The 13797-nt window shown below is 39.2% G+C and overlaps 1 protein-coding gene across 1 annotated transcript in view; it reads right to left on the bottom strand.

Moving 5' to 3' along the window:
• Positions 1 to 13797, bottom strand: part of pappa2 (pappalysin 2) — a 90371-nt gene that overhangs the window by 1672 nt on the left and 74902 nt on the right. The window contains exon 26 of the mRNA XM_038300496.1: positions 5124 to 5222. Within this exon, the coding sequence (XP_038156424.1) occupies positions 5124 to 5222 (99 nt within the window). The remainder of the gene's footprint in view (positions 1 to 5123; positions 5223 to 13797) is intronic.

The raw sequence follows: 13797 nt of genomic DNA, 5'->3' as shown, positions 1-13797 counted from the left end.
AGATAGTTCAGTGGGCTCAATGGACGTACAGAGAAGTTCAAACCCCATCAACACATCCTTTTTCTGTTAATCTCACAATTCTAAACTTCCACCATAAACTCGAGGATGTTGCCTTATTTGGTTCTGGCCTGTACTTTTGTCGTGCCCTAAAATTGACATACACACCATCCCACTGGTTCACTGGCCCAAGAACATCAATAGAGGTAGATGGAAGACACCAGTAGTTGTTTAGCCTACAGTTGGGTTTACTTCTACAAGAATTAGAAAGCAGGCAGTTTCTCTATTGAAAATTAGCCAGAACCAGGGGTGTAAATGTTCAAAGGGATACGAAGACTCAACTGGCATAGATTATTTTTGTCTATCAGAAGATTCCTGCAAAGTTTGATGGTCAAATGTTCATTTGCTCTAAGCATTTTACAGAGGACACATTTTTAAAATCTTAGACAGTTCAAAGCAGAATTTGCAAAAGTTCTTTTACTGAAACGAAGAGCTGTTCCGACCTAAAGGCCATCACAACTGCAAGCTGTAAGTATGATTCTGTCGCAAAGCTGTTGATATCAATGGTAGCATATCTATGGTGGCCAGATTTGGGTTTTTTGAAAAGGAGGACAGGGGGAAGGGCATTCGAACCGAGCGGTGAGCTCCGGGGCTGGTCCAGGAACCCCGGTGGCCGGGGACGGAGCAACCGAACCTGACCCGGTGACGGTATGGCTGCCTTGCCGGTAAGGCAGGCGGGAGGAAGCACGGGGCCGCAAGTGTCCAGGCTCCCGTCACCGGGTCGGGTTAGGTCGCTCTGTCCCCAGCCCCGGCCAGCCCCCCCAGACATTTTTGTAGGTATGAAAAGTAGGACATGTCCGGGAAAAAGAGGACGTCTGGTCACCCTACCATATCAACAATTTGGTGTTTCAGCAAGCGAGTGCTTGTTGTTATGATGCATCTTTACTCAGCAGCCTTGCTTGTTGTAAACCAACCAATCAGAGCACAGCTCATCTAAATATTCATGAGCCTACCATAAAAGGAAGACATTTTGTCCTTTCATTCTAGGGCTTTTAACCAGGCTTGCATTAGTGCAAACAAAACAGCAAATATGCCATTTTCAGCCAAACCAATGTTACACACCATATTGAGAGACTTTAAGAACCAGCACCTTAATAATAATATATAATCAATCTATGACGCCTTTAAGAGACTGAGAAAAAGGGGTATCCATGTGAGAGTTCTCGGGCAAAAAGAGCACAAAGGACCACCCTGCATTTGGTCCAAAATATCTTAATGTAGCCAGGACTAAGAAAATATGACATGAAATGATGAACCCTTTACTTTTTTGGCATAACTGACATAAAATTAATTCAGTATTTTAAAAAGTAGTGGTGGAAGTGTGATCGTCTGGTGTTGCTTTTGATGAAACTTTAATGAATTTTGCTTTTTAGCAAACAAAACAACCTGTAAGAGAATAACCAGGTATCAGTGTGATTATGTTAATCCAACCATAATTTTGTAATTCAACAAGAAAAAAAGAATCCAAAGCACACGAGCAGTCTAAATCTTAATACCTCCAAAGAAAATAAAAGGACTTAATTGGCCTAGTCAAAGTCTGGGTAGCTGAGATGGAGTGGCATCACATAAACTAGGGCCTTCATGTTCAAATCCAGTGCAATTTCCTCCTGCCACATGCCGAAGTGCTCCTGTGCAAGGCATTTAAGGTTCCCCTTCCCATCAGTGTACAGACATGTTTGTGATTGGGTGAATGCTGCTATGAGAAAAGCCACATGCATGAAAAAAAAACATGAAAAATGTTGTTGTACTTATTGAAATTTCTAGGAATGAAAGGAAATCAAGCCATGGTTAAAAAAAAAAAAAAAAAACGGGGAACAAGAACAGTCTTTAAGAAGGGCCTCCCAGTTGAGTTGTTACATTTCAACTGTTGCAAAGAGCACATCTCTGAATGACAAAACCAGAAAATAAAAAACACATTTGCCTGGACCAACCATGCAGCATTAGCCTGGGTGCCAGTCCGAACTTAGTCCCGCCCACAAGGTTTGAGTTCGGGGAAGTTCGGTCTGGCTCTGCTCCATAGTAGCGCGAGTATTAAAGCCCACTGTCAGGCGATCCAATCAAATTGTCAGGGCGGACTTTATACGATGATGGACAGATGATCAAGAGTAACGTAATCAACCACGTGACCAAAGCGCGCTAGGATGACAACAATAATGGCTGCCGCTGGAGAGTTTGGGTGAGTAGATTCTGCTATTAGGTCTGTTCTAGAAGATATCGACAGCAAATTAATTTTAAAAGAGGAACAGAGAAACGCGATCAAGTCTCATCTTCTTATTCTAGGCGTGAAACTGCACGCTTTGATTTTTGTGGACAACAACTATGCATCGCAAAACATACGTCACGCACTCCGTTGCTCTTATTGGTTGTAGATCTATCCAATTGAGTGCAGAGGCATTTTTTTCCTGGTTCGTTCGAAACACGCCCCATAATCACAGCTCTATGGAGAAGTATCAGACTCATATTCTGACTAGAATTGAGTCGGACTACGTCAGGCTAATGCAGCATTGTATTGGTGGTGAAAAATAAGCACCTTCAGTACTCGTCGCCTCTCCTCACAGTTTTAAAGAGAGCTCAAACGGCCCTCAGAAGGCCGATAAAGAGCACGTCAAATGATCCGATGTTGGCCTTTGAGCAGCAAGAAAGCCTTGTTGTCTTTCTGGGAGAAGAGTAGGGAGGGAGAGGAGCACCACCGTGGAGATGAACGGATGAACACATGTTAGGAATCAACAAGAACACGCTGCCAGCTCTCGTCTAGGAAGCAAGCCATCACCACAGGTTGCAAAATAAACTCTGGTGCCCCGTGAAGCAGTCTGTTGCAAGAAATATAAACATTTGCTCCCGGAGAGAAGGAGTGAAGGGAAGACTGGGAAAAAGAAAGAGGAGTGGGAGGCAGAAGAGGGGAAAAATGACGACTGCACGCAACACGAGTAGGAGGGTAGCAAACGTCAATGTTAATTGCCCCTGCTTTACTGAGTGCGAGAGGGTTGACGTTGGGTTAAGGGGGGGCTGTTTTACTGAGAGCTCTCAACAAGCTGCAGGAAGGCCTAGTTTCAGTTAAAACACCAGGAGTGCCATTTAAGATGGGTTTGCACTCCATATAAATGTTTCTCTAAATGCTCTATTCAGATTGAATGACTACTCTGTTGTCGAAGATCCCTAACAACCTTTGGAAGGGGTTCTGTTGCTTCGTGCATAGACACAAAAAGCGAGTCCTTTGGGTGTTTCTGAGTGTGTAAAAGTTGACTCCCATTGTTTACTGCAACACACTGAAAAACCGGACGCATATAATGACATTTCAAAAAGAAGCATCAAACACTGCATGTAATAAAAACCTAACAAGCCTTACTGCTTTTTTTTTCTCCAGTAGACTCACAAGTCAGAAAGCCTTGCAAAAGTAATTGGACTTTGTAAACTCTTACACATTATTTCACATTTCAAGTACAGACTTTAATGGGTCTTATGGGCAGTTTATGACAAACCAATGCATAGCAATGCATAGCTAGGAATTTTAAACCTCTGTCTCTGTTCTCTCTCTTTATTTTGTATGCTTAGACTTGCTTTCTGCCGCGCATCGAGCTCCATCTATCATCCCATCAACTGTACCTGCTAAAGAGAAACCTTCCAGCCACCATTTTTCACAGTGGGGATGATGTGCAGTGCTTTTTTCCACATGCAATGTTGCATGCAGGGCTGATTTGTGAGTGGACAACTAAGAGCTGTGCTGTCAACAGATTTATTATTATTTTTCAGTTGTGCATTTGATTTTTATTGTGTTGTTAAAATAATTCTAGCTCCCCCCTCATCTGTCACTAGAATAAAAAAAATATTAAACAGTTATATTACTGAGTAGCAGCAGAGAAATTGCTGTTAATTTTGTGAACCATAATGTCCTATGCTTGTATAAGTCACACCATGTACAAACATAGAAACCCGCTAATGCTAGATTTACGCTTCCTAGTTGCTTTGTGATTCTTTCTACTCGCAGCTAGGATGCTGATTATCATGCCGACTTAGTTCACTTCCTCAATATTCGACCCCCGCTTGCAGAGCTGCTGCTTTACAGTGGTAGAGTAAACCGCAGAGCGTCAGACACCTCTCTGCTCCTACATATGTATCCCCTACCTCCACCTTCTCCCCCTCTATTCCCCAGTAAAAGAAGTAGTTAGGAGCAGTCTGGCAGCTCATTTATTATGACGGCAGCTACAGACTCGCTGAACCCCTGCTCGGCTGCAGAAGGAGCTGAAAGTGAGTCATGGAGTGCTGCGGACATAAGGAGACAGTGGAGTCTCGGCCAACTGTAGGCCATAAGAATTAACGGCCAACGAGTGCCATGAAAATGTGGTCGTACAGTAGCCAAAGAGGGGTATATTGAAAAAATGGTTTGTGGGAGGGGTTGGGCTTTCTAAACGTCCACATGGGAGAGAAGTTGTCATGAAAGAGCGGAAAAATAGGAAGAAAAATTTATTTATCCAGGAGCAGTTGAGGGAACAAGTGGCTTGTGGTTTCCAGCTCTGCTTGACCTGGAATCTCTCATTATTATTCATAGCATTCCTCCGAGGCATCCAATAAATGCAGTAGCCATTCAGGATATTTACTGCAATGGGATACTTTTTATCTTGTATTGAGCAAAATCAGTCATCACGTCTGCATCCAGAGATATTATTCAGCGTATTGTCAATAGAGTTCATCTACAGCCTGTTTCATATCTGTTAGATCCCTCATCCCTTATGCAGTTTAATATATATAAAAACTTGTATATTTACAACCTGAGCAAAAGCCCCTCTGTTGTTTTTGTGCAAATTAAGAGGACCAAATAGCCACAGCTGCTAATAGGAGCAAGGGGAAACTAAAACGAATCTGTGTTTATTTACTTAACAGAGGTCTCCTGCACAGCAGCACGGTGCTCCTGCCAAAACAGACTCATTTCTACAACTGTAAACAGGAAGAATCTGAGTCTGAATCCAATAAAAAAGGTCTAAACTCCACGATGACTCCAAAATACTAAACTCAACCCGCAATCTGATGGAAAACACATCTGACGCCTTTAAAGGGAAGGAAATTAATACCTTTTTGGTGGAGAGAGTGGACGGGCAGCAGTCTCCTCCATCATACTGGCAGTAGGCCCTGTTGTTGATGGTGTCACACCAGCCGTCCCCTCCAAAAGGCTAAACACAGGGTAAAAACAAGAATTAGAGACAATCTTCCATTAAAATATAATTTTACCTCAAACAGCATGAAAAGCTGGGAGGGCCGAAGATGAAACAATGATTCAAGATGTTACCAGAAAGCAGATTTTCACTAAGTGGCTCACATCGTCATACAGTTAAGTTGTTTGGGACAAATGTCAGCAAGACAGATCAAAATAAACAGAGCATTTCAAGTCTTATCCAAACAGCATAATGAGAAATATTTCAAAATCTGCTGTGAGTTTAACAGTGGCTTAAACAGGGTGGTCCAAATAAAACAATGACATCTCTGCAGATCTGGATGTTTGTTCAGAATTATCTGTCTTTGGTCAAGCTAATCAAGTCACAACGATTGACGTAAATCCAATGAAGCAGCCTAAAATCTGGCAGAAGAAAAGCTATTCTTTGAATGCAAAACATGCATTTTGGCTTTTTAGATTTAGAGACAAATGATAAAGAATTGCAACATCCTAAGGAGGGATAACTTGACAAAAGGGTTTTTTTCTTAGGTAATATTTGATTTGTACATAAATGTGCTGAAGCATCTTGCTTTATGAGAATCTAATCAATTCAAAGAGTGATACTTGAATACAGGTAATGCAAAGAGTGATGATTTATATCTGTTAATTTAGGTCACTTTGCCATATGATTAAAGTAAAGTAAAGGTTCAGCTTCTAACAAACTATAACAGAAATTAAACAAAAGTAATTTTATCCTGTAATGTCAAGCTATATCAGTGGTCTACCAGGGAGTCACTGACATTCTCCACTAACAGGCAAAGCCACTGTGTAGACTGCTGTGTTTAAGAATATCAACAAAAAGCCAATTGGAGGGGAAAAAAAGTCTGCTAGATGCACAAGCAACAGGCATAAATATCAGATGATTGACCATTGAACCTTTAGGACTTTTAGACTTTAGGTGTCGGTGTTTTAACAGCTATTGCCATACACAGATATCCAGGACACAAACCTCAGCTGTCAACAATTCTTCTTTAACTCATTCCTGAACCAAAAACAGTATGAGAGCTAATGTTACCTGGGCTAAAATAAATATTGGACTAGACTATCTGTGGTTTTTAAATTATTATTATTATTAATAAGAATCTGGAAGAATGGAGAATCCCAAATTACAAATTGTTTGACCTTCTTTTGTTGAAAATAAAAGGATAAAATATGTCTGTGTTTCTATTAAAGCAGAAACACAGGACTACATACCATGGTTCATCGATTCTTTTTAAGCAAGACCAAATAAATTTAATGCAAAGAAATAAGCACACTTTTAGAATTTAGACATTTCAATTTAAAATAGGCTTTTTTTGTCTTGTGTAACATTCTAGCTTCTATCTATCTATCCATCTATCTATCTATCTATCTATCTATCTATCTATTTATCTTGCTTTTCACATCAAGTTACTTTTATACAAGTCAGTGAAATCTATGTCTGCCACCATAGTAAACCATTTTTATTTGCTCTCATAAAGTTAAGGGGATTCAGGCTCTCGATGTTTTATAGTTGCATGCTAAAAAACGATCACTCTAAAATCAAAATAGTAACAGTAACAGAGGTTAGCACATTTGGTTCTGACAAGTTCAATAACATTGCCAGTCCTGCATCAATTTTGCATCCTTTTTGTTGTTTGAGGTCTCGCCATGGCCATGCAGATCCAATTCACTTTTTCCTCCTTTTTTTGATTTGTTCTTAAACTTCAGAGAAGAATTTTTGCCTTTTTATGCTGGCTCCTTCTTCATAAACCTTCAAAATCTAAGTGTTCTATGACCTCCTGTGAGTATTGCAACCAAGGACCTGGCTATTGAGCCCACATGGCCTTACATTGTGCAGATGTAAGGCTGACCATCTTAAAGCAAGAATGAGACTGCCATGGGTGGCACAGAAAGTTGGAGGTGTATATTTCCAGTCAGAGACAGTAGGGGGAAACAACAGATACTTCAAATATCTCATAAACACTTAGATTACCATCACATCGGCTGAGAGGAGGACATATTAAGATAAAAATGATACTTGGAGCTGATTTAAGAATTAGTACACAAAAAAGCTATTAGAAGTTTTTTTTAAACAAAATTTAAGTTAATTTAGTTTAAAATAAATTTTGCTCTTTACCCCTTAAAGGAACTGGTATAACTATTTCAGAAATGTTTTAGCTCTTACCACAAATTTACAGGGGATTGAAGGTGATGATTGCTAAACACACCAAGCACTAACAGTTTTTTTTTTCTTTAAACCTTTACTGTCTATATAAGAATGAGAGGATTCCCCCCCAAGGCTTGAAACTGGCGGATGAATGAAGATGGATGCCAGCTACAATAAGGCCCAGGTTCATATGAACCTCCATGATGAGGAAGTATAAAGCAACAATGAAGAGAAAATAATCTCCTTTTTGAAGAATTCTCTAGCAAAACCAAGCTAAACATGGCGGTCTTCTGCCGGACCACCTGGGTATTCCTCATGAATGCAGCAAAGGCCAGAGTGCTGATGACGATTCTCAGTCATCCAGGTCATAGTCATTCCGTAAAAGTTTAAAAACAATCCACCAAACTTGGTTTCCAAGGTTTGGTTGCTTTCTCAATTCAACTGTCTTGAAAATAAAAGGATCCACAGTGAGTTTGAAGCTTTATATAGACAAGGCCTTGTATTGCTTGGAAACAAGCAAATTGAAACCGATGAGCTGGTTGTTTGGTTCCAATTCCAATCGGTTTCAATTTGCTTGTCCAAGTAATACAAGGCCTTGTCAATATAGAGCCGCTGCGGATCCCAACAGTTGAATTGAGAAAGCTTCCTGGAGGGGAAGCGAAACGCGAAACCTCGGAAACCAAGTCCAGTGGATGGTTTTTCAACTTTTAAGCAAAGACGAGAGGTGAAGCAGCGGTGGTGTGAAGAAAGTGTCAGTTCGAGCTTGTGCTGGAAGTGGAGAGCAGATGCTTATTTGGGTAACAGCTGTGTTGTGATTTTGAATGTCTTTTAAACTGGACTCTAAATACTGACTGGACTTAGTGGAACTATGTTCCACTGATGGGGTTGCTTCAAACACGGATGCGCCTCTGATTAGATGAGTAAGTGACTCAGTTTATTCAGTTGAATTTTCACATTCACAGGCTTCATATTTCATATTCACCAATTTTTACCACATCTGCTTTACTCAGAAGCAATTATCTATTTTTAGGTTACATTATTATGTATTATCCAACTTCGCTATGATAAATTCAATTTTTATTCGCTGATGACAGAAGTGTTGGTCTCTACACTTACAGCTGGCATGTCGGTATTCAGAAAACACTGGTTTAATTTTTTTTGTAATTTTGCCACAAGGTAGCACACAGCGACCAAGCTACAATTGAAACATCTGGAATAGAAAATGGATGGAAAGTTCAGCAAAATGGTGAGACTTGCATTCGTTTCCCTCCATTGCACCTCCTTGGCTTTGTTATTACACTAAATGCGTAATATTTGAGTTTTGTTGTGTTGTCAACATTTTATGTATGTTTATGCATTGTGAGAGAGATGGAAAGTACAATGAAGGGATGGTAGATGTGGTCTGCAGATGTACAGTACATGTGTGCCTGTGTATTAAATGGTGACCTCCAACAGTAGTTTTTATTGACTGTTTTTGGATCAAATGAACACGCAGGTGTTCATTTGAATGAACACGCAGGTGTTCATACACAGAGTTGTGGGAAATCCTAACCTTATATGGAATAATTAGGGCATTGATTATGCCGATTTACATTTGTCCGGAACATGTGCTCACTTTTTCTCAGGTGTACTGTGTCAAGTTTACAAGGTTAATTTAAGAACATTTACTGAAGTTAAGAACAGTTGTGGCTCATTCCTAAAAGCCCAATGTAGTAGAAAAGGTTAGAGACATTTAAAATTAGCATATGAAAATGTTGTTGCATGTTGCCCATTGCTCTTTCCACATTACATCTATCTAAAGTGTCCTAGTACCTTAATGTCCCAATAATGCTGCTACACCCATATCACAATGTTGGTTTATTGTTCTGAAACTTACAAGTCTCCCTGCCCCCTTTTTCTCCAAATGTACTGATCTTTAAGGCCAAAACCCTCAATTCTAGATTCATCAGACCACAATTTGTGTTTTCAAAATTAAGATATTTGTCCATAGCTGCATTTGTTAACTGCAGTCTGTTATTCATGATTACTTTTGGATTAATGACCTCTTCCTCTCAGAGTGGCTTTTACATGTTGGTAATAGATTTGTTTCACTGTTGATAGCCCTTTTTAAAAGGCTTAAGATAGTACCCTCAAGGATGTTTTTTGCCCTTGTTGTGGGGTGTATATCCACATTACACACTAAAGAACCATACATATCGTTAGTACATAGCCTGTCTCTTTCCTGAGCAATATGAGGGCACATTGCTATAATATTTAGAAATTTTACATTTAAAAAAATTGTGTAAACATTCTAGTATCTATACATTTTTTCCAAACATTATTCAAGACAGATCTGGAATCAGTCTTGAATGTCCCCACCCAAGGTCACAGTGTATTTGAGTTGTTAGAGGACTGTTTCAAAAAACGTAGATAAGGGATAAAGTCGGATTTTTCGTGTATCCTGGCTTAGTTAAGGCTTGACTTCGTTTCACAAAGGGAGTAACACCTAAGTTACTATAGTGATCTATTCTGTGATGCTAGCCTGCTCCAAACCAGGCTAACAGCAAGGCTAAGGTATTCCTTGTGCCATATCTGTTCAGTGAGCAGGCATACTGCTCACTGTAGAGAGGATTAGACAGAAGTCTGATGAAGATGAAAAGATGTTGTTATCAAGTTAAGCTGTAAAAGGAGCTCCAAACAAATCTTTCTTTACAATGGTGTGCCCATAATAGAACTTTTTCCTGACTATCACCTGCATGAGAGTTGTTGCTTTTCAAAGGATGACATCCTACATTAGTGCAGAACTGCTGGGTCCCAGTTCAACAGTACACAGAACAGAGCCATACCTTGACACCTCCATAGATGGCCTGCATTGGGCTCAGATTTTCTGCCAGAGGTATATTCCTGAAAGTGGTGAGAGATGCGGAAAATCTTACCTAAGCCAGTAGTGTTAAAATAATATAGCTAGGCACATCTCAATAAGCTTCCAGGGCCACAGATGAATGAACTATAAAAAAAGGGCTTCTCCTGCATTGCAGGTGGCACAAATTAGACTATATATCACAAAAGACACATTGAGAAATAGTGAAATATTATTTTCAGCTTTTTTATTCAGGATTCCCTAATGTTATTGGCGGGCTGGACTGCACATAAAACAAATTCTTGAACTTTTAGTGTTAAAAGGGCTTATACATACTGTTCATCTTTAGTCAGGAGATCAATGTCTTCTCTTTGGAAGGAAAATCCTTGGACAGAACTGATCAGGTAGAATGTCAGCTTTTTCTCATCTCAAAAGATCTCAATTACCTTTGTAATGCTCAGAGTAGTTTTAGGACAAGACAGTAGCCAGCTGGGATGTTTGAGATTGATTTGAATGTAGCTCGATACTTCCCGTGGCGGTCTTTTAGAGAGTGTAATGTTATGTGTTAAGAGTCTGAAGGGGATGGAAACATTACATCAAGTTTACTGATTAATGACCTGAGACATGCAGTGCCTTTAAACTTCTTCCAGATTTAATTTCTAGGAAGATACAGGATATGTGCTGGCTTTGGCATGCCTGAGTAAGCAATATGATAAATCAATTCACCCATAGCATATTTAATACAGAGGCCTTTTTACATCTTATTTAGTTTACCAGATACACTAGCATAAATTAACAAATATTCAATATCTTATAAGCTTTTCATCATTTCCAAACTGACCAATGCCTCAGTCAGTATAGAAGACTTTCTGAAGCAGCTCTAATGTTTCACATTTTTTTATGTAGAAATAATATCTACTGCACATCAGTGTAAGCCTTTTTGAAAATTTCCTTTAAATTTCTCCCAAAGTGTATAAACTATCAAGATAATTGCGGAATGCCAAAGATACTTTTGGCTCTGTCTGACGGGCTGATAGAGACATTTAAAAGCGGCAACTTAAAAATAGGGGAAAAAGCAGCTGCTAAGGGGAAGATTCTGCAGATTTATTTTCACTTCAAAGAAGTTCCCCTACCTTTGGCTATGGCATAAATAAATCTATTTAATGGTCCTCTTTCTGAGTAAATACTTTACCAGCAATTGCATCTACACTCAGTCCAAGTTATTACCTCAGATAATCTAACATCATCTTTAGTAGAACCAAGGCAAAATTGTACTTAACATTTGTAAACCTGCCTAACTTTCTTTTCCTATAGAAAATGGTTCAATTCCATACTATAACCCTGTTACCTTCGGGACAGTACAGACAGTAATGTATTGCAGTAGATGGTATTTCCCCAACTTTCAGATAACTTTTGCTTTTTTGTCAGCAGTGTTAGTGTTTCAGAGCTTCAAACACATTAGGATGAAAAGAGAAAATACAGAAAATTGTTTTCAAAAGATATCAGACCTATCAAAACCAAACAACTTCATCCATTTTGTGGAAAACAGAGTTTTAGCTTCATCCCCAGCTATAGAATCAGGAGATCTTTCAAAGAACCTGGTTGACTACAGAAAGTAGGTTTGAAGATCTCCAAAAAGAACACAGTGCTTCCTTATACAAAATAAATAGGAACAGATTCGGACCAAAATGAATGACCATGTGTAGGGCTGTGGGATTCCAGTGAACCCTGGTAGGAGACATTATCGACAAATCAATAAAATATGCTGCTGTGAATCTTTCCAGGTGGGGCCAGTCAACTAAAATCACTCCAGACAAAAAGAAAATAAAAAACTTTAAGGAGCATCTAAATTAATATAAGCCCCATCTGCTTCAGATCAATACCCATTATTCAGCAGTCAAGTAAACTGGTCAAAAATAGAATCCATGGAAGAGTCTTAAGGCAATAGCCACTGCTGGGCAGAAAGACCCAACTTACATTTCACAACCAGTTGTCCTGTTCCTGCAGCTGCAAAAACACCACCATAGCATGATGCTGCCAGCACCATGTTTAACTGCTGGGATTGTATTGGGCAGGTGATGAGCAGTGCCTCGTTTTCTCCACACATACCGCTAAGAATCAACGCAAAAAAAGTGCAATCTTGGTCTGATCAGACCAGGGAATCTTCGTTCTCAGTCTAGGAGTCCTTTATTTGTTTGTGGCAAAGTCTGTGCTGGCTTTCCAATGTCTTGGACTGAGCAGAGGCCTCTATCGGGCCATTCTTCCATAAAGCTCTGACCGGTGGAGGGCTGCAGTGATGGTTGACTCTGTGGATCCTTCTCTTATCTCAGTCACAGTGTTTCTGTTCAGTAAATTCTTTTGTAACCTTGGTCAGATCTGTGCTTCTCCACAATTCTGTCTCTAAGTTCCTTGGGAAGTTCCTTTAAACTCATGATCTCCTTTGCTCTGACATGCACTGTGAGCTGCAAGGTCTTATATAGACAGGTGTGTCTTTCCCAATTAGCTCCAATCAGTATAATTAAACACAGCTGGACTCCAGTGAACGAGCAGCACAATCTCAAGGAGGATCAGAACAAATGGACAGCCTATGAGTTAAATATGAGTGTCACAGCAAAGGGTATGCATACTTATGACCAGTTTTTTTTTTTCTTATAATAAAGTTGCAAAAATTTCTAGATTTCAGTTTTTTTTTTCTGTCAAGATTGGGTGCTGGGTGTACATTTATTGTGAATGCTGCATTTACATCTTTACCAAGTATTAGGCATGATGAAGTCAATACAATCATAGAAGTAAGCTATCATAAATTAGCTCTGGAAGTTGTATAGTTTGCCCTTTTGGTATTCCCTACGCATGTTAACCCATTTGTTTTATTGTTATTATTTTGGTCAAACCTCATATTGTTGTGCTAACAAATGAGGAAAATTTTTAAGACTCTTGAAAAAGTATTCCCTCTTAAAATGATGCATCAATTTAAAACCACTATTATGATAATTTTTTGGGATTCTATGGAATACACCAACACAAGGTAGGGCAAATTGGTGGATGGGTCAGGAAGAGCATCATGTGTAAAAACTCTGCCATGTCTGTGAGCATGTCGTAATGGCTCTAAATCAATCCCTAAATAGGGGAGCAACCAAAAGGATAAACAAACACATTTTTACATAAATAGAAATTATGATAAGTGACACACACTGTTATTTGGCTTCCTTTACTCTGGCACAGAAATCAAAACAAAGAACAAAATGTGCCTTCAACTTCCTTCAGATGTTTTTGTGCCTGGTTAGCAAATACAGTTGACTTGTGATAGTAAAACAAAGTTTTTATGGATCCAGATAAAGATAAATTGGTGAAACTTCTGGAAGTTAATTTGAATAATAGAACAGATTTTTCGTCATAACAAAATACTTCTAGATTAGTTCAGTTTCAGATCTGTAATATCATTTTAATATAGTGAACTTCAGTTTCAAGCCGATGTATCTGGTTTAAAATCAGATTAATTCTAATTCAATCTGAGCGATTTGTTTAGTTTCTAATGACAAACCTTTCTGTAATAAATGTTATTTAAAT

Source organism: Cyprinodon tularosa, unplaced genomic scaffold, assembly GCF_016077235.1.
Source record: "Cyprinodon tularosa strain WSP-4 unplaced genomic scaffold, ASM1607723v1 ctg45, whole genome shotgun sequence".
NCBI lineage: Eukaryota > Metazoa > Chordata > Actinopteri > Cyprinodontiformes > Cyprinodontidae > Cyprinodon > Cyprinodon tularosa.
This window is presented reverse-complemented; position numbering and strand designations above follow the sequence as displayed.